This window comes from Bufo bufo, chromosome 5 (assembly GCF_905171765.1).
Source record: "Bufo bufo chromosome 5, aBufBuf1.1, whole genome shotgun sequence".
NCBI lineage: Eukaryota > Metazoa > Chordata > Amphibia > Anura > Bufonidae > Bufo > Bufo bufo.
The window spans coordinates 221171597-221195195 of NC_053393.1; the positions used below are offsets into that span (position 1 = coordinate 221171597).

General features: G+C 43.9%; 1 protein-coding gene across 8 annotated transcripts in view; it reads left to right on the forward strand.

The window, feature by feature from the left end:
* TRAK1 (trafficking kinesin protein 1) overlaps nt 1-23599 on the forward strand; it is a 159494-nt gene that overhangs the window by 46480 nt on the left and 89415 nt on the right. The window contains exon 1 of one of the 8 annotated variants that reach the window (XM_040433639.1): nt 21412-21731. The exons of the other annotated variants lie outside the window; for them this stretch is intronic. Coding sequence (XP_040289573.1) covers nt 21617-21731 — 115 coding nt within the window. The 5' untranslated portion in view covers nt 21412-21616. Of the gene's footprint in view, nt 1-21411; nt 21732-23599 lie in introns of those variants that run through there. 8 annotated transcript variants of the gene reach the window in all.

The window sequence follows — 23599 nt, forward strand, 5'->3', positions numbered from 1 at the left end:
GATCACAGCACGCCTAGAAAACTCTCCCATAGAAGTCAGTGAGGTCACCTCCTGTCCATTGTGTCTATTGCCCATGGGGCTGCTGTAAAGCCATTTTCTTAATGCTGTTAAGAAGAACTGGAGCAAGATGGCCGTCTCCATAATCATGTTTCGGAAATGGAATAAAAATAAATCTGTAATCAGAAAATGAAAGCATTTGAAAGAAAAGAATACGTGTTACTACCTGGTTTTAACTGGCAGGTAAACATTTTGGTGACGGATTTCCTTTAAATCTCAGCCTCCTAGCTACCATATACCCCCCTTTTCTCACCACTTAAAATAAAAAATAGTGTGATGGAGGAAAAGTCGCAAATTTTGTCACAAAATAGCGTTTTAGAAAAATGTGCAACTTTTACATTTTTTTTTTTTAAAAACATCTCTTTATTGAAGTGACAGGAATCATACAATGAGCATATCAGCAGATAACATACATGGTACAAGGCAGTACATATGAATTGCACATATATATGTCACAGCGTAATTCCTTACTCACATTTTATAACATAATTTAACCCCATCCCCCCCCTCCCCAAAACCCCCCACCCCAGGAACCCTAGTCTGGTCACTGTAGATCCCTCTAGAGAAAGGCCATCCCCCCCTGAGCCTGAAGATCTCACACATCGCATTATATCTCCAGTTTCCCCAATCTGTTTGCAAGTTGCGCTTCCAAGTACCATTTGGTCAGCTTGAATGGGCCCATCAGTTCTTTGATTTCGCAAAGAGACAAGAACCTCGACAAAACTCCTCCATTTTTTCATGAATTTCCCCACTAGCACTTCTTTGTCTTGCTCCACCTCTAGCCTTTCTAAATAAAGGATATCTTTCATCGTCCCAATCACTTCATCCCATGACGGAACTTCCATTCCCAACCAATGCCTTAATAAAGACTTTTTCACAGACATCAGAAAAAGATGCACCCCTGCCTTATTAACCACTGATCCCATTTCCTCGTCCTGATTCCTAGGTATATAGTGGAAGATACATTGTTGGGGTGTTAGCCCCACTATCACTCCCCAAACCGCTTCTATTGTCGCTACTGCTTGTTGCCACAGCGATTTTAATTTTGGACACTCCCATATGGCATGTAGGAGCCCAGCCCTCGAGAGATCACACTTGGGGCATTCTCGTAAATAATGTGCAGGCGTATCTCGGTAGGACAAATTGAACGCATACGTTGCCCTATGCATAAGTCTCAGTTGCGATTCCCTCCACTGCTCATTATATGTCGCTCGCCGCAGACAGTCAAGCCCCTCCCTCATTTTTTTCCCAATGTTTTGGTCTGAGAGTTCCCTTTCCCATGGTTTATAGGCCTCTTTAACCAGTCCTATCGTCTGAATATTATGGAGCTTTTGGTGAAGATCTGACAGGGACATGGGAGAGCCGTCTCTGCCCAGCAGAGCTGCAAACCATGCCAACCTATCCGAGTCACCCAATGAGGTCGCCTGCGCTTTGCAATAACTTTTAATTTGCTGATAGGGCAGGTACTGTGTGTCAGGAAGGTCATACTTCTCTTTCACCTGTTCCCAGGACAGCCACTGAGGACTGTTATGCTGTAACAGGTCACTAAGCCTCATAATGTTCTTGTTCTTCCATGTCTGAAATAGACTATTTTCCCTACCTTGGGGAAATGCTGGCAGCGACCACAATGGTAACCTCGGTGAAATATAATAGGGGAGACCATAAATCTTTCTAATCGCCTTCCACGCCATTATGGTATCTTTTAGTAGGACCTCCTGCTTAATTGATGTTGGGATATCTCTTAGTTTGGAATGTAACAGGGCTTCTAAGTTTTCCCTACCGGCCAGCTCCTTCTCGAACACAATCGTCGAGTAGTGACTTGTTCCCCACACCCAGTCTCGTATATGCCTAAATAATGACGCCAAGTTATAATGACGTATATTTGGAAGTTGTAGCCCCCCTTCGTACTTTAGCATCGTCAGTTTAGCATAGGCAATACGGGGTCTTTTTGCTTTCCACAGGAAGCGGTTAAATGCTCTCTGGATCCTCATGACATCTATGTGTTTTAGCAATACCGGAATAGTTTGGAGCGGATAGAGTAACTTTGGAAAACTCATCATTTTAATTAAATGTGCTCTCCCACATAAGGACAAGGGTAACTCCCTCCATTTGTCTAATTCCCTTTCTATTTTCAAGAAGAGAGGGGGATAATTGAGTGAATATATTGAATTCGGGGTACGCCCAATCTTAATACCCAGGTACGTCAGAAAATCCTTCCTAACCTCTACCCCTTTTTTCAATTGGCTCCCACAGTGAGGCCCATGTCCTAAAAACAGTAACTGGCTCTTATCTACATTGATCCTATATCCCGTCACCTTCCCGAACTTTTACATTTTTTGTGTAGGGTAAAAAGTCTGTAAATCCAAAAAACCCTTATAAAAATTACTTTCATGGCTTTTTTTTTTAATGGGCCAAAAAACTTCCCCCAAAAAATTGTAGCGTGGTTGCACCCTTATTTAGGGTCCATTCACATGTCCGTAATTTGGGTAAGATGGAACCGTAAAAGTGTGGGCCCACGTATGGTTCTACATAGGACTGAGACTGTTTATTTATATTTGTGTTTTAGGGTTATTCCATTTATATATCAGTATTCTGTATCTGTATTTGAAATATATATTTAGTGTCCTATATTAAATACCATTTTATCTGCAATCACTGGAGCTGGTCTTATGTTGGTTATAATTACCAAGTACACAACAGTGGACCATATACGATAAAGCAAGTTACCGAAATATTTCACAACCTTGTAAATGACAGAACAATGGCAAGTCACATTACATTAATATCAAATATCATACAAACTACATCTTCCTGCATGTATGGGTATTGGAAGATCAGACCATTAAGTAGCTCTGTGAAAATGGAAATGATAGATATATGTGGAATATCTACCTAAAATATGTATAAGAATACATTACAAACTGCTTATGATAGAAAAGAGAGGCGAGAATTCTGCCTTATATTATGTAATGGACGCAAAGTATACAAAGCTGGGATACTGACCTCCTTTAGTCCCCCCATACACATTAGAGGATGGTTGGACGAATCATGCCTTTTCGACAAATGAGCCAAATGATGTTGGGTAGAGATGGATTATGTGCTTTGAATTTCAACACCCACTCCTGGGAGATGAGCAGCTAACAGAGGGTTCCTCCTCTCTCTCTCCACATTGAGGACACATACATGAAGACCTAAGCATATGGGGAAATCAGGAGCAATAGTGGTCAACCAATCGACCATCCGTCCGACAGCTATTGAAGGTGTATTGGCAACTTTGGCCATGACTGTAGAATTTTGAACCACATGTAACGTGTGTCATAGACATGGATCACAAGAGGAGCAGGCAACAGAACAGAGGGGGGCAGTCACTAATCTAGTTACGCCCCTGTTGTTGCATAAACAGGTCACAATTTTGTCTCGCGCCATTTGTGCGGCACAATTTGGACCATTTTCCCCTTACGCCGCTTTTCAGAAGGGGGGGTGCAGCAGGCCTGCCGCATTTATCTTTACTCACACCAACGACTTACTGTGCCAGATATATGGCAGCATAGGGGACATCAAGACCGGAGTTCAGTGCACCAGTCATGATAAATGTCCCCCAAAGTCTTTATGGTCAAGTAAAATAGACCTGTGCCTAAAGGGCCAAGAATCCTAAAGCCTACTGCTAACGAGCATCCATGGGAACGCTCATTGGCAATTATCTGGCATTGTAAATGTACCGCAAAATGCTCATTCATTGGGTAATCCAATCATTTGCCGGCAGCAGATCATGCTGTGTAAACACGATTTGCTGCTGGCAAACCATGAGTCAGTATAGGGAAGAGCAATGTCATTAGCGATCGCTCCTTCCCATACTGTGGAGGAGATTGCTGCATGTAAATACTTCATGCCTGAAAGGAACGCTTCCCTCCTGACAACCTGCTGCTCTGTCGTCCCGTGTAAAAGGACCTTTAGGCAGTGTCTGCATGGAAAAAGCCATTCAAGTCATACAACATGGGGGAACAATCCTGCAAGTAGTAACTGAAGTGGATTGAGATAATAGATGGGCAGGATGGTACATACAGATACCGTCCTATGCCAGGTAAAAACTCACCGGCGTGCTACTGTAGAGGGAGTTAATATTAGCTAATAGTTTAGTTCAGTTTACTGTAATCTAAAAGCATCATTGCCCCTGACACCACAGTGTAAATATGTCACTGCTCTGGGCGGATAGGTTCGGAGTGCAGCCACAAGGTGAATGTGACTTTGACAAGTAGCAGTGAGTGCTGCTGGCGCAGCGCCTTGTGTGTAGTACAGCCGTCCAGCTGGCTCCAGTATGATCATCTAGGGACAAGCGGTGACAGGTAGATTATTTTTTTGTGTGTATTTCTGGTTTATCCTCATGTACAGCAACCAAAATTTTGCCAATCTACCCTTTAGGGCTCACGCACACAAACGTATTTTCTTTCCGTCTCCGTTCCCTTTTTTTTTTTTTTGGCAACTGTATGCGGAATCATTCATTTCAATGGGTCCGCAAAAAAAACAGAAGTTACTCTGTGTGCATTCCATTTCCGTATGTCTGTTTCGCAAAAAATTCGAACATGTCCTATTATTGTCTGTTTTGCGGACAAGGATAGGACTGTTCTATTAGGGGCCAGCTGTTCCGTTCCACAAAATATGAAATGCACACGGCCGTCATCTGTATTTTTTGCGGACTGCAAAATACATACGGTCGTGTGCATGAGCCCTTATCCTATTCAATGCAGTGGCAGAAAAAATAATGGAGTTATCTCAGTGACATTTTTCATACCAAGTTTTATCTGGGTTTTTGATCTTTTTTTTACATCATTAAAGGGGTTTTCCAGACCTTTCATATTGATGGCTTCTTCTCAGGACAGGTCATCAATATCTGATCGGCAGGAGTCTGACCCCTAGCACATCCGTTCATGTGGCCACGCATCTACAGGTCCATCCACTGGAAGTGAATGGGAGCAGCGCTGCACTAACCAGCTCCATCCTCAGGCATGCTCAACCTGCGGCCCTCCAGCTGTTGCAAAACTACAACACCCAGCATGCCCGAACAGCCTACAGGTATCAGCCTACAGCAGGGCATTGTGGGAGTTGTAGTTTTACAACAGCTGGAGGGCCGCAGGTTGAGCATGCCTAGTCTAGACACAGTGGACAGACCTGTAGTTCCCAAGCTACGCAGTAACAGGGGTGTGGGATGTCAGACCCTTCTGGTCTTCTGACCTATGTGGAGGATAGACCATCGCCAGAAAAGGACCGGTAAGCCCCATTATTTTATTATTACAGTTAGGCCATACTGGGGGCCAGTAGAGCAACCGGTTTGTTGCCCACATTGTTTTTATTGTGTTAAAATCAGGATCACATGAAACAAAGAAGAGAGGAAAAAATACTTAAAGGGTATGCTCACACGGTATAAAGTCCATCAACTAAACATGTCCCATTAATTTCAATGGAAGAATGGGCAGTGGTTTACTTGCTCGATAATTTGAAATCTGCATCATGGGGGAAAAAAGACCTGGCATGTCCGTTCTTGCCATGGGTTTCGCGCAGAATGGAGTCAAATCTGTGTGTGGATCCTCAGCATGTCAAAATGCACATCTACAGCAGAAATCCCAGGCTGCTGCTTGGATTTGTGCTGCAAATCTTTTTCGAATGGGAAAAAAGCACCCTTAGTCTTTTAGGCCCTGCAGGCCTAGGACCTCTCCTCTTATGGGACCACGGCCTTACAAGCTCTGCATCCGCTCTAGTGTTACATGTGTGGCGTGCTGCTTCATGTAATATTTGTAGGTGTTCTATTGGTTCAGTATTTTCCAGGGTTTGTGTAGGTAAATGAACCCTTGGAGGATGCTGAGGGTTGTTCACATTTCTCGCCATTCCTGAAACCTTCACCCTGTGTGATTATGCATCTAGTCCGTACAAGGCCACATTTCTCATCTGCTTTACTTTTACTTGCAGTCTCAAAGGTCAAAGTTCAGCTTGTTATTTTCCTTGGTGTGGACCATAGACCTAGTTTCTTGATTAATTTACTTTAGTTCAAAAATATTTGTAACTCTTTCTTGCTGGATATTGAGGACTTATTGTCATGTCTATAAGTTTGGAGAATCCGTAGTCCAGTTCCTCACCTGTATATTGGGTGCGTCACAAAGTATAGTCCTGGGTCACCAGACCCACATGACGCTCAAGGAAAGGATTGCGGGACTCCAGGTGTTATGAACAGCAGCCACGTTTCAACTTCAATCTGGGTCTTTCTCATTTCTTGGCTGGAGAAAGACCCAGGATAGGGTCGAAACGTTGCTTCTGTTCATATGAATAAACGTGGCAGATGTGCTGCAATCCTTTCCTTGAGTATATTGTCAGGTCAGCATAACACGATATTGTTGTGACTCACATATTAATAAATGTTTAACATGGTACAGTAGTATCTCGATGACATTATCCATACCAATTATCTGGTGACCCAACCCTAACAGTTTTATTGTTCTGGACTTACAATCAGGAATAAGACTGATAGCTTTAGGAGTCAGGAAGGTTAATGGGACAGAGGCAACATACACCAGCCTGCTACCCGACTGAAATAGGTCATTATAGTATAATCGCAGTAAGGTAAAAATATTAACCAAAACGTATTAGATTTGTGCTAGGCCGCGTGCATATGTGTGGATTTTCCACCCAGGTCTACTAACAGAAAGTTTGCACCTTGGTACACATGCTGCGGGAATTCTCCACGCCTGCATTGACTGGTAGCGCGGATTTTAAAATTTGCAGTATGTCAGTATTTCGTAGATCTCACTCCTTTCAATGGTAAGGGGTGAAACCTGCAGCAACTTTGCTGAAAACTCCACATGTATTGCAGGTGGATTTTGCTGCAGATTTGCCATGCGTCCGTGTCCAATTCTGCTGGATAAGACCTCTTTTACATGTCAGTGAATCATGGACGCGTGCTGTCTGTGTTCTTCACACAGCTCATGATGTACCCATCTATTTTAATGTGCACACATACACATATCATTATATTATTATCCACTGACCATGGGGCAGTAGAAAAACCATGGAGACATGCACTATTTTGGTCCATAATGCAGCCCAAACACGCCTATTGAATATGGGGCCGTGAAAACCACAGACATGGTTTTCACGGAACGTTAGTAGGAGACTCTTTGGTAATCCCTTTACAGTCTAGCAGTGTCCGTGGAATACAAATGATGCATGGAGGGCAAAAAAAAAAAATTAACAAAAAGTTGGTGGACATTGTTTCTAGTGATAATGCTAAAATGCAAATATGCCCACCATATCCACTGATTAATGCGATGCATGTTTTTTTTTCATGAACTTGTCAGGACTTTTTTTTTTTTCAGTGTTCCCCTGCTAACGCACAACATACTATAATACTTATCTTGTTACGTTTTTTGCGCAATATTTTGTCGCACCAATGTCGCACGACAATTTTTTATAATGATAGTCTATGGCAGGGATGGCCAACCTGAGGCTCTCCAGCTGTTGCAAAACTACAACTCCCAGCATGCCCAGACTGTCTACAACTATCAGCCTACAGCATTGTATGGTGGGAATTGTAGTTTTGCAACAGCTGGAGAGCCGCAGGTTGGCCAGCCCTGGTCTATGGTGTCGCACTGCGACGTGACAGTCGCAAAACATCGATTCGAGATGAATTTTTCTGTAACTGACGAGTCGCAGTCGCAGCGCGACACCATAGACTATCATTATAAAATTGTCGTGCAACAAAATGTCGCAGTGTAGTTGTGTCCTATGTGTCGCGCGACACATGTTGTCGTGTAGACCTAGCCTTAACGGCACGTCTGTTTTTTCATCCATGTGCTAGCCTCATTTTTTGAGGATAGCACACTGACCCATTCATTCTTCTGCGGCCATGAAGATAGTGGCCATTCTACAAATGATAGAAGATGTGGTGTTCTGGTCCGTATTGCAGACAAGAATAGCCTTTTCTGTTTATGGGAGTGAGAAAATCCGGAATGCACAAGGAAGGTATCTGTATTGTGCGATGAGTTGTTTGTGGATCAGAATCTGGATGCGGTCGTGTGCATGAAGCCCAAGAGGAAAGGATCAGCTGGAGGTCCCGTTTTGCTAAGATTTGCGCTTGCCATTGGCAATTTTGGCAGCATGTCTTCACTCCGTGTGCTGTCCGCATCCGTTGCTCTGTTGCGTCGTCCGCAAAAAAATAGAACATTATTCTTGTCCGTTTTGCGGACCGCAAAAAAACGGAACGGTCGTGTGCATGAGGCTTAAATCTGTGAGACTTTTTCTGCAGATTTGCTGAAGCTTTCATCCCGTGCATCACAAAGAAAAATGTGTTGCGGATTAAAAAACTGCAGTGTTGGTGAATTTCTGCATTGTGTGGATGAGATTTTGTAACCGCTCATCCACTTGTCCGGTACTGTAATACGCTGTTTATTTTGCGCCCGTAATTCCATGGCTTAAAACCTGCAGGGTAGCCACCATGTGAAGACATCCCCTTACTGTGCCACACTGAATGCCACCAGGGACTTCATTCTGCTGGGTCTGGCTGTATGCCCCTGTTGACAATGGCTAACTGTCCACGTGTCATTTTTTTTTTTTATGCACATCTAAATTCATTTTTAGAAAAAGTGGCATCAAGATAGAAATAAAAACATAAGTCTTCCACATCTCTCGTTCAAAATAATTTTTTGTTTGTGCTGAGGCCGAGTGTTCATTTCATTTTTATAAGCTTCCTAAATCTAATCTAGTGAGAGTCCTCCCCGTATCCTCACCATCATTTCCCAGCCACACAGTCTCTATGGAAACCACTAAGCTAAATGATGTGCAGGACCCAAGCGGGAGGACGGCGTATAGCAGGCAAGTGGTGGTGTGTGACCCTGACGTCACCATCCCAGCCCATCGATAGGACAGTCATGTCAACTCCCATCCAGGATGCTTCTACATTGCTTCTTTATTACAGCATGTTGCCAGTGAGATGCACTGCAGCCTTTTAAGCCCGTCTGTTTCCCGTATCCCACTCATCCCTCTCGCCTCTGGAAGATGCTGTTTGTGATGTCGCAGCCCCGTGTAGCTTTGCTTTCACCATGTGATGATCACAGGCCTGGCTGAGGTTCCCCTGACCTCAGAAGGTGGACAGTCGATTCCTCGATGCAGTAAGGAGCACTGACTATGCAGAAATTCATAGAGGAGGATTATTATCAGCTGGACTGGTGGTACGAGGATTGTGCTGATGGTAATGAGGCTTTTCTGCTGCTGATGGGGGAGTGATAATGCATGCATTGTAGGAATTGGGAATGGATTGTGGACAGAAGGAGCATGTGGATCGCAGCAGCCAGCCTCCGTGGAGTCGAATGCTCTTCTGGCAATGAAGGGGTGAAAGATTTGCTCTCCACGTGGTGACTAGAGAATCTGGTTGAAACCTATGAGGCCATTTGTAAGAGATGTGAAGCAGGATTGGGGTCGACGCAATAATGTGTATATTCATTTAATGCTTATATTGTAAGATTTGTATGAATGTACAGAGACTTGGATAATCCAGTCGCCCTCGTGCTGCCAGCTTTGCATTTTCTCCCCTGATGCAATATCTTTGTGCGTTGCAGAAACGGACTAATATGGAATATCTAGGAGGAGGCTTTTTATCATATAATATAACCTGCTTCATGTTGTGGATTTTGGTTGTGCCGTAATCTTTAGGTCTGTGTTATTTACTATACGGCAGATTATTAGTATGCATGGTGCCGCATCGCTCTCCGTGAGCTCAGATTGAATGAGTGGGTACAGACAATGCCAGCGAGTCCTGTGCCATGTTCCTGCTGTTTAAACACAACCAGATTTTCTCAGTCTTGTGGTTTCTAAGGAGCTGGAATCTGAAAGGAATCTGCAATAAGTCTGATAATGTTGTGTTATTATACTTTATATTGTGCCGTTATAATAACTCCTCTTCCCGTATTAGGCTACTTTCACACTGGCGTTTTGGCTTTCAGTTTGTGAGATCCGTTCAGGGCTCTCAAAAGCGGTCCAAAACGGATCAGTTTTGCCCTAATGCATTCTGAATGGATAAGGATCCGCTCAGAATGCATCAGTTTGCCTCCGTTCAGCCTCCATTCCGCTCTGGAGGCAGGCACCAAAAAGCTGCTTGCAACGCTTTGGTGTCTGTCTGACGAAACTGAGCCAAACTGATCCGTCCTGGCACACAATGTAAGTTAATGGAGACGGATCCGTTTTCTATGACACAATCTGGCACAATAGAAAACGGACCTTTCCTCCATTGACTTTCAATGGTGTTCAAGACGGATCCATCTTGGCTATGTTAAAGATAATACAAACGGATCCATTCTGAACGTAGGCAGACGTTTGTATTATCTGAATGGATCCGTCTGTGCAGATCCATGACTGATCCGCACCAAACGCGAGTGAAAGTAGCCTTATTCGCATTATGCCCTCTTCTATAAAGATTGTCTTTTATGTTGGGAAGCATTGACAAGTAACAAGTACATACAGGTAACATATCTGCTGAGGTCCATCTTCCCCATTTGGTTTTCACAGTTGACATGCACTGAATCAGGACTTGCTTTGATTGAATCATACCCTGCTGACATCATCATCATTTTCTTATTATGCAGCTTTAAAGGGGTTTTCCGGGGTTTTAATACTGATGACCTATCCTCAGAATAGGTCATCAATATCAGATCGGCAGAGGTCTGACACCCAGCACCCCCGCTGATTAGCTGGTTGAAGGGAAGTCCATGCCCCGTGCAAGCGCTGTCATCCCTTCAACCAGCTCACCATCAACATCGGCGCAGTGAGCCGGTGTAAGTACAAGACGTCCCATTCACTTCTATGGGATGGCTCGTTCCTATACAAGTGTATACTACAGAGCCGTCCTATAGAAGTGAATGGGACGGCTTGTAATCACACCGGCTCACCGCTGCAATGTTGACAGCGAGCAGGTAAATAATGAAGGCCGGTCTGATATCCTGAGGATAGGTCATCAATATTAAAATCCCGGACAACCCCTTTTAAGCAAGCTCCACAGCCATTTTTTAAAATTGTATTGTGTATTAAAAGTTTATAAAGTGTGGTATCAATTTAAAGGGGTTGTCCCATGAAAAATATTCTACAGTTTTCAAACCAGCACCTGGATCCTTTTGTATGTGAATTAATTATACATTATTGAATGTGAATTAAAAATACATTATTGAATGTAATTGCATTTTGTATTATCGCTACTGAGTTATTCAATGAAATCTATCTGTATAGCGCCACCTACTGTTTGCTCTTTTTCTAACCTCTCTGTCCTGCTCACTGAGATGGAAGCACATGCTCAGCTCCATCCTTCAACTGCTACCAGCTGCAGCAGAAAGGACACTTCCTCTGAGAAAGGACACACTCCCTAAACTGCCAGCTTGAAATAAATCTAGCAGAACAGTTGGAGCAATGGATGGGGGGGGATCTCTGGATCCATGTAAGGTACAGGACTGGTTCTAGCTTTGTTAGAAGTTGTCATTTACTATATGATGTATGATTAAAAAATGTTACATTATTCATGGGATAACCCCTGTAACATTACAAGTTTCTAGAAGTGCAAACTGTGGGTATCTAAGCATAAGGCCTTATGTAATATGGCGGGGATCAGAAACTTTCGGCACTCCAGCAGCTGTGAAACTCCCATCATGCACACTTGTTTGGCTGTTCTTGTAACTCCCATAGAAGTGAAGGATTCTGGGAGTTGTAGTTTCAGAACAGCTGGAGTGCCGGAGGTTGCTGATCTCTGTAATATGGTAATAATGTTTCTCTGTGTGAAGCTGTATGTTACATGGATCCATGTAAAACCTCTACACGTGGGACATCTTTCTGTCCTTAACCATTGGCAGGCAAAATTGGCTTTGAAGCAGGAAATATTTTGGAACTCCTATGGTTCCTCGTGTAGATGTAGTATCGATTTTGTACTGCCGTAAATTCCTTAGGTCCCACATTACAGCCCCAATGAAAAAGCTAGCCAAGTACAAGCCGTAGTGCCACCCCTAATAACAGCCACTGTGTCCACCTTTTATACTCCTGCTCTTAGGACCCTACAAGAGCTCTCCTACACACTTGTAACTTCTTGTTAAGGTAGAATAACAGAGCGCCGCTGCCGGGACAGCAATGTCATTTCCGAAGACAAGAGATCAGTCCTGCAGGGTGAGAAGTGGGTGCTTCACAGTTTAAGAAGTGCTGTCTGGACACATGTGAAGGTGAAGTAGCTCTTGTGAGCTCCTTATGAGTTGGTGAACATTGAATTCAGCCATTTTCTCCTGACCATGCTGCAAAGACGTCAGTAGAAAGGATAGTAGATGGGAGCAGTAGGATGCTGCAGCATGCTGATACAGAAGGCGAGCAGTTGGATCTGGAATGGTGGCTTCTGGTTGATGGCATCATAGCACTTCTCCTCAGATGTTCACCTGCAGTGTAATTACGACTGTTCTTCCCATTCAAGTCAATGGGAGAGGTAAACCTTGAAGAGAAGGCAGCTCTCCAACTAGCGCCGCATCCCCTTCAAACAGCTGATATGGGGGGTGCCAAGAGTCAGACCTCCACCAGTCGGAAATTGATGACCTATCCTAAACTAACCCTCTGTCTAGTTATGTCATTTTTCGTTCTACTCTTAATTTGGTCACAAATAAATATATGCAGCATCGGATTGTGTAACTATGGAAACACAGAAGACGTTCAGACTGTGATGTTGAAATAATGCATGCGTTGTACGTTTTTTCAGGATGCATAGACATAAAGGAAGGTAAGACAGCCAATAATAAGCTGTCCGGGTATTAAAGGGGCAGTCTCACACCCTTCCAACACATCTCTTACTACCAAATTAAAGGGCTCCTTAGGAGTGCAGAAAATACCGGAACATGAGTCAGACAGACCCTTATCTTGGCACCGAGGTCCTCAGGATGTGGTGCTGGGTGCTAGAGATTTTTGGCATCCGCTATAGGGATATTCTGACGTTCAGTACTACATACCCTAAGTTTGGGACTCCTTTCTTCCATTCTCTCTTCACCAATCCTCTCATTTCCCCATCCTTTACTGTGTCCTTTTATACGGTATGGCCACATGAGGTGTAAATGCTGCAGATTCTCTGCAGTGATGATATGTGCGGAAACTTTGCATCATTTTCAGTAGAATCAAAGTGGATGAGATTTCCAAAAAGCTGATCTGTACACTGCGGAGAAAACCTGCATAAACTGACTAGCTGAATGCCATGCAAGAGTTCAAAGCAGACGACCTCTGCGGTCCCAGCAGTAACTCAGCCCATTTTGGCCCCTTGTGTGTACAAATTATAGTTAAAGGCTTCTCATAGCGGATGTAGAGCTCAGTTTCTGCTGCAAGCAGGCTCGGACTGGCCGACATGGGGACAGATCCCCGGTGGGCCCCTAGTTTCCCACCCCCTGCACAACATAAAACAGTAGACATACTACACTACATACATATATTCAATGTACAGCACCTCAACCAGCCTATGTTCATATACAAAACTTGAGAGATTATTAAAAAAATACTCCCCAGTTTAGTATTAGGTAGAGAGGAAAGCTGCCAGTATCCTCTTTTCCCCAGGACTCAAAGTTGCTGCAGGGACCCCCATATTCTGGTAGCATCTTGCCGCAGTGTGAGCAGGTAATATTTTAATGTATCCTTACGGTGGGCCCCCAAAATAAATTTTACTGGTGGGCCCTAGGCACCCCAGTCCTCTGCTGAGATTGGAGTAAATACTTACATTCCCCATGAAAGATCAGCTCTGCAGCTCTGCGTTGTATTGTTCCTTTTTTATTCCTCCTATTTTTGAATATTTTGACAACAAATTTATTTTATAAGTGGGCATTCCCATTTACCTTGTCAAAAGGAAGTGTCTGTACATTGTGTGGCACTATCTGCACTGGTTGGACAATATCAGACTATGTAGATTCACACCCCAAACTGGTAACACTCATTAGTTATTCATAAAATTCTAGGAGGGAAAACAGATGAACAGCATAATGCCTGGTATGAAGTGTTAGCCCAGACTAAATAGAGGAGCAGTAATGACCACAAGCTACACCTGAGACAAGAGGTGTGGTCATTACCAACAACAACACTGCAACAAGTCAAAACAGATAGGCTGTCTGATGACCTAACGTGCAGCCAGTCTCTAAGATCTTCTAACCTCTGTGGTTTTGAGCAAATGTACAGCAGAATTATTTTGTGAAGAGTGCAAGAATTTCCGAAAATCAAAGTGTCAGGAGAGGTGACAGCTCCTCTTTAACCCCTTAGGGACGCATGACGTACCGGTGCGTCATGTTTCTCGATTGCTGCGCGGCGGGGGTTAATTGAAACAGGATACCCGCTGAAATCATTCAGCGGGCATCCTGTCACAACACCGGGGAGGGGGGGGGTGGGTGTCATGTGACCCCCCCCTTCCCCCCCGTATCGGCGATCGCCGCAAACCACAGGTCAATTCAGACCTGCGGTTTGCGGCTTTACCTGCGGTTGCGGCCGCGGTGCCATCGGGTCCCCATGCGGCTGTAGGGGGGACCCGATGGCATGGAAGGCAGCGCGATGTCTAAGGAAGGCATCGCGCTGCCTTCCGGTGAAGAGCCTGTGAGATCCAGCCCCCTGGATCTCACAGGCCCCGGAAGCTGTATGAGTAATTCACACAGTATTACTCATTCAGCCAATGCATTCCAATACAGAAGTATTGGAATGCATTGTAAAGGAATATACCCTCCAAAGTTCAAGTCCCAAAGTGGGACAAAAAATAAAGTGAAAAAAAAAAGTTTCCCCCCCCAAAAATTAAAAGTTTCAAGTAAAAATAAACAAAAACGTCATTTTCCCTAAATAAAATAGGGGAAAAAAAAAAGTATACATATTAGGTATCGCTGCATCCGTATTGACCGACTCTATAAACATATCACATGACCTAACCCCTCAGATGAACACCGTAAAAAATAAAAACTGTGCTAAAGAAACCATTTTTTTGTCACCTTACATCACAAAAAGTACAACAGCAAGCGATCAAAAAGGAGTTTGCCCACCAAAATAGTACCAATCTAACCGTCACCTCATCCCGCAAAAAATGAGCCCCTACCTGAGACAATCGCCCAAAAAACACTAAGACACTAAAACATAATTCTTTTTGTTTGAAAAAAGCGGTTATTGTGTAAAACTTACATAAATAAAAAAAAGTATACATATTTGGTAAAGTAATAACTATTTTTTGAGGCATTACTATGTATTATAAAAGTAGAGAAATTGAAACTTGGAAATTTGCAATTTTCTACTAATTTTTGGTATTTTTTTATAAATAAAAATGAATTTTTTTGACTTCATTTTACCAGTGTCAAAAAAAAAAAGAAAAAAAACTATCGAAAAAAAATATCTCAGAATGGCCTGGATAAGTCAAAGCGTTTTAAAGTTATCAGCACTTAAAGTGACACTGGTCAGATTTGCAAAAAATGGCCTGGTCCTTAAGGTGAAATAGAGTCCTTAAGGGGTTAAAGGGGTTTTCTAGAATTTTAATATTGATGACCTATCCTTAAGATAAATAGTCAATATCAGATCAGCAGGGCTCCCACACCAGGCCCCCTTTCCCAATTAGCTGTTTGAAGAGAAGAACGCGCTCCGGATCCGTCTCACAAATGCATTGCAAGAACGGATCCGTCTGTCCGTTTGTCATACAGACAAACGGATCAGTTTCTATTTTTTTCTCCACATTTTTAAAAGTCTGCGCATGTGCAGACCAGAAGTTCGGATCCGGCACTGCGGTATTTTTAATGCTGGATCTGGCACTAATACATGCCTATGACAAAAAATACCTGATTCGGCATTCAGGCAAGTGTTCAGTTTTTTTGGCCGGAGACGACAAAATGCTGCGGTATTATCTCCGTCCTGAACAGTCAAAAAGACTGAACTGAAGACATCATAGGCGTGCGCAGCCTATTGCATTAGGGTGTGCACCCTAAAGCACTAACACACGCCACGCGCGTGTGTGTGTGTGTATGTATATATATATATATATATATATACATACATACATACATACATACATACATACATACATACATATATATACTGTACATGCCCACATACCTAAGCTGAAACACACTGGACCAAACCCTCAGCAGTAGGGAAAAGGGAAAAAGACTACCAGCTCCTTCAACCACCAAAGGAGCTAGCATCACTCTAGGGGCCTAGTAAAAACAGACACAAAAGGAAAAAGGACTTATCTTTAGATGAGCTGGCGCAGACAATCCACCAAAACTTCCAGCACTATAACCCGCAAAGGCTATAGGGAGCGGGAGGAATAAATAGCCTCACCAATTACCAAACGAACCACACCTGATGGGAGGCGGGATTCTGTTCAAACCCAAAACAGTCAGATCGAGTCACATGCAGCAACTCTGACAGATCGTCTCAGAACACCCACAGGGCAGGGCGTGACATATGGGCATCTGTGGATGACGCACTGTTATGGGCATCAGTGGATGACACTATTATGGGGGCATCTGTGGATGATGCACTGTTATGGGCATCTGTGGATGACACTATTATGGGGGCATCTGTGGATGATGCACTGTTATGGGGGCATCTGTGGATGACACTATTATGGGGGCATCTGTGGATGACGAACTGTTATGGGCATCTGTGGATGACGAACTGTTATGGGCATCTGTGGATGACACACTGTTATGGGCATCTGTGGATGACACTATTATGGGGGCATCTATGGATGACGCACTGTTATGGGCATCTGTGGATGACACTATTATGGGGGCATCTATGGATGACGCACTGTTATGGGGGCATCTGTGGATGACACACTGTTATTGGCATCTGTGGATGACACTATTATGGGGGCATCTGTGGATGACGCACTGTTCTGGAGGCATCTGTGGATGACGCACTGTTCTGGGGGCATCTGTGGATGACGCACTGTTATGGGGGCATCTGTGGATGACGCACGGTTAGGGGCATCAGTGGATGACGCACGGTTAGGGGCATCAGTGGATGACACACGGTTATGGGCATCAGTGGATGACACACGGTTATGGGCATCAGTGGATGACACACGGTTATGGGCATCAGTGGATGACACACGGTTATGGGCATCAGTGGATGACACACGGTTATGGGCATCAGTGGATGACACACGGTTATGGGGCATCTGTGGATGATGCATTGTCATCCAAAGATCCCCCCATAACAGTGATTCACAGATATCCCCTTAATAGACTGTTAAGGGGATATCTGTGGATGGCTCTGTTACGAGATCATTTGTGTGGAATCTGACACAGATGCGTGGGGGATCTGTGGATGACACTGTTATGGGGGGCTGGGGGGATCTGTGAATGACACACATATATAGCAGCGCCAGCATCTTGTGCTATATGTGTCATGATCATCCACAGATATCTACCCCCCCCCCCCCCCCCATAACAGTGTCCCTGACAGTGACTGACCCCCAACAGGGGGTGGAGGCCGGCAACTATTGTAAGACGGACCCCGCGTTCCTTATGTAAGTGAGCTTAAGTTGTAAATAATAAACTTGTGCAAAGTATGTACTAGTATTACTGCTATCTAATAATCCTTATCTATCACTTCACTAACTTACTGGGACAGTCAGGACTGTAGACAAGATCAGGATCCATTCACTGGGGCAGTTAGGCACACTGGGCGCGGGCAGGCTCTTCAAACATTCAAAATAGGCACTGGCAGCCGACGACAGCGTAAAGTGACATCACTCACTCCGTCACGCCGCACGCTCCTCCCACTTTTTTAATGAAGCTGGCAGAGCCGGCGCGTTACGTCGGAGTGAGTGACGTTACGCCGCCGGGAGACTGAGACGAGGAGCACAGCGGAGCAGTGGGGGTGGAGTCTGGATTACACTACAGACCAGCACGCAGTATGTATGTATGTCACTCTCATACATGACATGAAGCTGTGCGGTCGGACACTAGTGTGGGGCGGCTGGCAGGCGGCAGTGCAGTAGGCGGAGCACAGGGGTGTGATTAGGGTGTGCCCAGGCACACCCGGAACACCCCGTGCGCACGCCTATGGAAGACATCCTGATGCATCCTGAACGGATTGCTCTCCATTCAGAATGCATGGGGATAAAACTGATCAGTTATTTTCCGGCATAGAGCCCCTAGGACGGAACTCTATGCCGGAAAAGAAAAACACAAGTGTGAAAGTACCCTAAAGGAGAGTGTCTTTTCTGCTGCAGCTAAGGGGGCGTGTCCATGGTCTCCCTATCACAGCTCAGGGGGCGTGTCCATGGTCTCCCTATCACAGCTCAGAGGGGGTGTCCATGATCTCCCTATCACAGCTCAGGAGGCAGTTAAAGGATGAAACAGCATGTGTGTCCAACCTCAGTGAGCAGTACAAAGAAATAAGAAAAAGCACAAACAGCAGGCGGCGCTATACAGATACATTTTATTGAATAACTCAGTGGCTATGCTAGATTTTTAATTACATGCAATTACAAAAGTATTCAAATCCAGGTGCTGCTTTGAAAACTATTTTTTCATGGGACAACTGTTTTAGGAAATGCCAGTCTTAATAAATTTACCCCATTGATTGCTGGCTGCCCAGAGCATTATCCTTTTTTATACAATGTTGTACAATTTTTTATGTTTATTATTGGTATCTTTTGTTTCATATTCTGTAATCTAGGTTGTCATGTCCATAGCTATAGTTACAAGGGGGAATTTCCAGGTCAGATAATCTGTGAATCACCATTCTGCACTGAAGCTGCACCTAGACTTTTTGCAGAGGTGTTGATTGATTTTTAAAGAGGATCGGTCGCCTCTTCTGACATGTCTGCTTTATTAACCTTTTGCATTCCCCATGTAATCCTATTCTGGAGCATCTGTTCTTTTGACTCTTATGTTATACCATTTCTTTATTATTCCTGCCAGAAGTTTGTGATTGTATTGCAAACAGTATGCAATAGGTCCAACTGGGTGTTAAGAGTTGTGGGTGTGTCCCTGCCCAAGCTGACACTATCCAATCAGCACAGGGATCCATGCCAACTGGTAACACCCAGTGGGACTTCTTGCATCCTTTTGGCAATTCATTCATTAACAGTGGCACAACATAGTCATAGGGGGTCATTAATTAAGACCAACATTTTAGACTCCGGTCTTAATAATCCCTATTGCTGGTGTGAAAGAGGCCTTAGACGTCTCTTCTCAAGCCTAAATAAATGGAATTATTTTAATCTTTACTCGTAACTAAGACTTGTATGAGTTTAGTCGCTCTGCTTTGTACTTTTCCAGTTCCAGGACATCCTCTCTATGGACTGGTGCTCAGAACTGAACTGCATATGGCCTCATGCACACGACCGTTGTTTTGGTCCATATCCGAACCGCATTTTTTGCGGGTCATAGGCGGACCCATTTACTTCAATGGGGCTGCAAAAGATGGAGACAGTACACTGAGTTGCTCCGTTCCGTGGCCCCGCAACAAAAAAAAAAGAAGATGCACGGAGACTATTACTTTACATTTGTCCACATTGAACCTCATTTGCTAAGTTGATGCCCAATCAAAGCTTGTATTTTATCTTCCATAGACTGTACAGTACTACATAGCTTGGTGTCCTCTGCAAAAATAGATATGGTGCTATTAATCCTGTCCTCGATATCATTAAAAAAGAAATTAAATAATAGAGGGCTAAGCACTGAACCTTGGGGTACACCACTTATAACCATTCCAAATAGGAATCATTAACCACAACTCTCTGGACACGGACCTTCAGCCAGTTTTCAATCCAATTACCGACTATACTTTCCAAGCCTATAGACCTCACTTTACCTATTAGACGTCTGTGAGAGACAGTATTCCAGGCCCACGGGGCTCTATTCTATTAGATACACATTTTTTACAGATGTAATTCATTGTATTATTGTGCGCCTTTTTGAGAAAATGTCAACAAATCCACTCCTGAATTAATGATATATATGTATAAGGCTACTTTCACATCTCCGGTTTGAACCTCTGGCATGGTCGTTTTCAGCAGACAAGTGGAGGATCGGCTGGACACAAACCGCAGCACACAGTGGTTTGTGTCCAGCCGTTTCTCCACATGTCTGCTGGAATGCGTACAGATCTCTGCCGGACCCCATTATACTTAATGGGGCTGGCGAACATTCCGTCCGCGGCATCGTTGGATCAGGAACAGCCTGACTGAATTAAAATCAAGTGTGAAACAACTGAAAATATGTCATATTCTAGGTTCTTCAAAGTAGCCACCTTTTGCTTTGATTACTGCTTTGCACACTCTTGGCATTCTCTTGATGATCTTCAAGAGGTAGTCCCCTGAAATGGTCTTCCAACAGTCTTGAAGGAGTTCCCAGGGATGCTTAGCACTTGTTGGCCCTTTTGCCTTCACTCTGCGGTCCAGCTCACCCCAAACCATCTCGATTGGGTTCAGGTCCGGTGACTGTGGAGGCCAGGTCATCTGGCGCAGCACCCCATCACTCTCCTTCATGGTCAAATAGCCCTTACTTTCAAAGTTTTCCCAATTTTTCAGCTGACTGACTGACCTTCATTTCTTAAAGTAATGATGGCCACTCATTTTTCTTTACTTAGCTGCTTTTTTCTTACCATAATACCAATTCTAACAGTCTATTCAGTAGGACTATCAGCTGTGTATCCACCTGACTTCTCCTCAACGCAACTGATGGTCCCAACCCCATTGATAAGGCAAGAAATCCCACTTATTAATCCTGACAGGGCACACCTGTGAAGTGAAAACCATTTCAGGGGACTACATCTTGAAGCTCATCAAGAGAATGCCAAGAGTGTGCAAAGCAGTAATCAAAGCAAAAGGTGGCTACTTTGAAGAACCTAGAATATGATATATATATATATATATATATATATATATATATAAAAAATAATTTTTATATTGAAAATGGCAGGTGTCCAGTCACCCATCTGTTGTATACAGTGCGGCTCTGCTTGGAGGACCGTGGAATTTCATTGTTTTCATGTCATTGCAGGGTTAATGATTCATTGACTTGTTAACCTGTTGTCCCACCCTCTGCTAGGTGTAGTATCAGCCGCCACTTCCTTGCTGCAGTTGCTATGAAACTTGCTGGGAATATACCATTCACACTACAATAGGGGAGGACAGGATTACAAGAACAGACTTTTTACTGTGTGTCTCTTTTTCTGGACGCTATCGTTTTTTGTGCAGTTTATTTTAAAATGTAGTTCTGTAGCTGAGACGGCTTCTCATCTATACACCTACGTGTAGCCTACCTGTCAGTATTACAGGTGCTCACTGGTTCACTTGGGTGGATCCCAGTCCCTGCTGGTTGCACTTGTGTGTCGGCGGTGAGAGTGCTCAGGTTAATCACAGTCCTCTGCTTTAAGTATGTGACGGATCAGAGATGCTGCCCCATACACGGGGCACCCACTGTCCTGTAAACGTGCCACACATGTGGCCCCTAAGGGGTCACACAACCTGTCCCTTTAACTATTAGGACCCCGGCTGCCCTTTATTAGAGGATTGTACTCCAACCCTTGGATATAACTACTTCTAATGATGTCCTTTATTGAGCCATTGATTGATGAAGAAAGCTATGAGTGTGACTGTGAAAATGACCAGGAGATACCCTACGACGATTCTGCCGATCAGCTGGAGTGTATGGAAGAAGGTACATAGGTCTGGTACTGTAGGATATAGCAGTATCCTGCTATGCCCGATGTCCGGAATGGAATGTTACTATTGTTGTGATTGTATTGTAGAACGTTACTATTGTTGTAGATCAAATTTAGTCGTTTTCTTTTTTTTTTTTTATTTGATTTGTTTTTCAGTTTCTAGGAACATTAAGGCTACGTCTACACGACGACATTTGTCGCGCGACAGATGGGGCACAACTTCACTGCAACATTTGTAGCGCAACATTTTGTTGCACCAATGTCGCGCGACAATTTTTATAATGGCAGTCTATGGTGTCGCGCTGCAACATGCTGCGACTGCGACGCAACAGTCGCAGAAAAATCCATCTTGAATGGATTTTCTGCGACTGTTGCGTCGCAGTCGCAGCATGTTGCAGTGCGACACCATAGACTGCCATTATAAAAATTGTCGCGCGACATTAGTGCAACAAAATGTCGCGCGACAAATGTCATCGTGTAGACATAGCCTAAATCGAGCAGTTGACTGTCACAAGTAAAGGCATATATAATAGTTTGTGACTCCTCTGTTCACACTTTGCTTGCAGTAGTGTCGTCTGCTGCAGTAAAAAGCCATAGCCAATAGACGCCAATGAGCCTTAGCCGATAGTCACACACCACATTTCTGCAACTGTCCTATTGGGCTTGGGCTTGCAGAAATCTATGCACATGAAATTTTGCAACAAATCTGGCATCTGTTTATATGGCCTTAGGATGGCTGCAAACGGTACAGATTACACCCGTTTTTCTTTTCACGCGAAAAACCGTAGCCTAATACAGTACCAGCAAAGTGTCTGAGATTGTGTTATGTGCACACTGCTTTTTTTTTTTTTTTTTTTTTTTCTTAAGAGCCAGAAATTGATTTTGAAATCTACATCATTTCCATTGTTGCATTTTTCTTGTGCAGATTTCACCCTTTTCAATGGAAGGGTGAAATATGTGGTGAATCCGCATGAAATACCGCACAAAAAACCCCCCAAACAATAAATAGTGCGGATTTAAGTCTGGAATTAATGTAGATTTTCTGCACACAAATCTGCTCTGTGTGCAGCTACTTTAAATTGCGCAGTTGTGTATTTTTATGTGTTTTTTTTGCAGCAGATTTAAGGTGGATTTTCTGCTGTTCTCACCCTTCCATTTAAAAGGGCGAAATCCGCACAACAACAATTGACATGCTGCGGATTTCAAAGTCTGCTCGGCAGGTCAATTTCCGCACCTAAGAAAAAAGCAAAGTGTACATGAGACTTGTCTAATCGCATACACTTTGCTGGCACTCATGGCACATTTTAGGTTATCTTCCCACATGGCACAGATTTTCTGCAGAAGATCTGGGCATAAGCCACACCAAATTGTGCTGGGGAGAACTTGAGGATTTGCCGCAGATGTTAGTTCCCTGTATGGCAACGGGTGAAATCCGCGACAGATATCCACAACGTCAATTGGCATACTGAGGATTTAAAATCTGCAGCGCGTGTCACGTTATGTGCAGGTTACTGTGTCAGTGTGTAGATAAGATTTTTATAAAAATATCTCATTCACTTCACTGTTACTGCACAGCACTGCAGATTTACCTCACCTGGGAACATGCCCGAAATCAAGTAATCACTTCCCACCTATATAACTGTATGACCGTGATCTCCTGTAACTGAATTTAGTAGGTCGTATTCATAAAAACTCTAAAACACTTAGGCCCCTTTCACACGGGCAAGATTTCCGCGCGGGTGTAATGCGTGAGGTGAACGCATTGCACCCGCACTGAATCTGGACCCATTTATTTCTATGGGGCTGTGCAGATGAGCGGTGATTTTCACGCATCACTTGTGCGTTGCGTGAAAATAGCAGCATT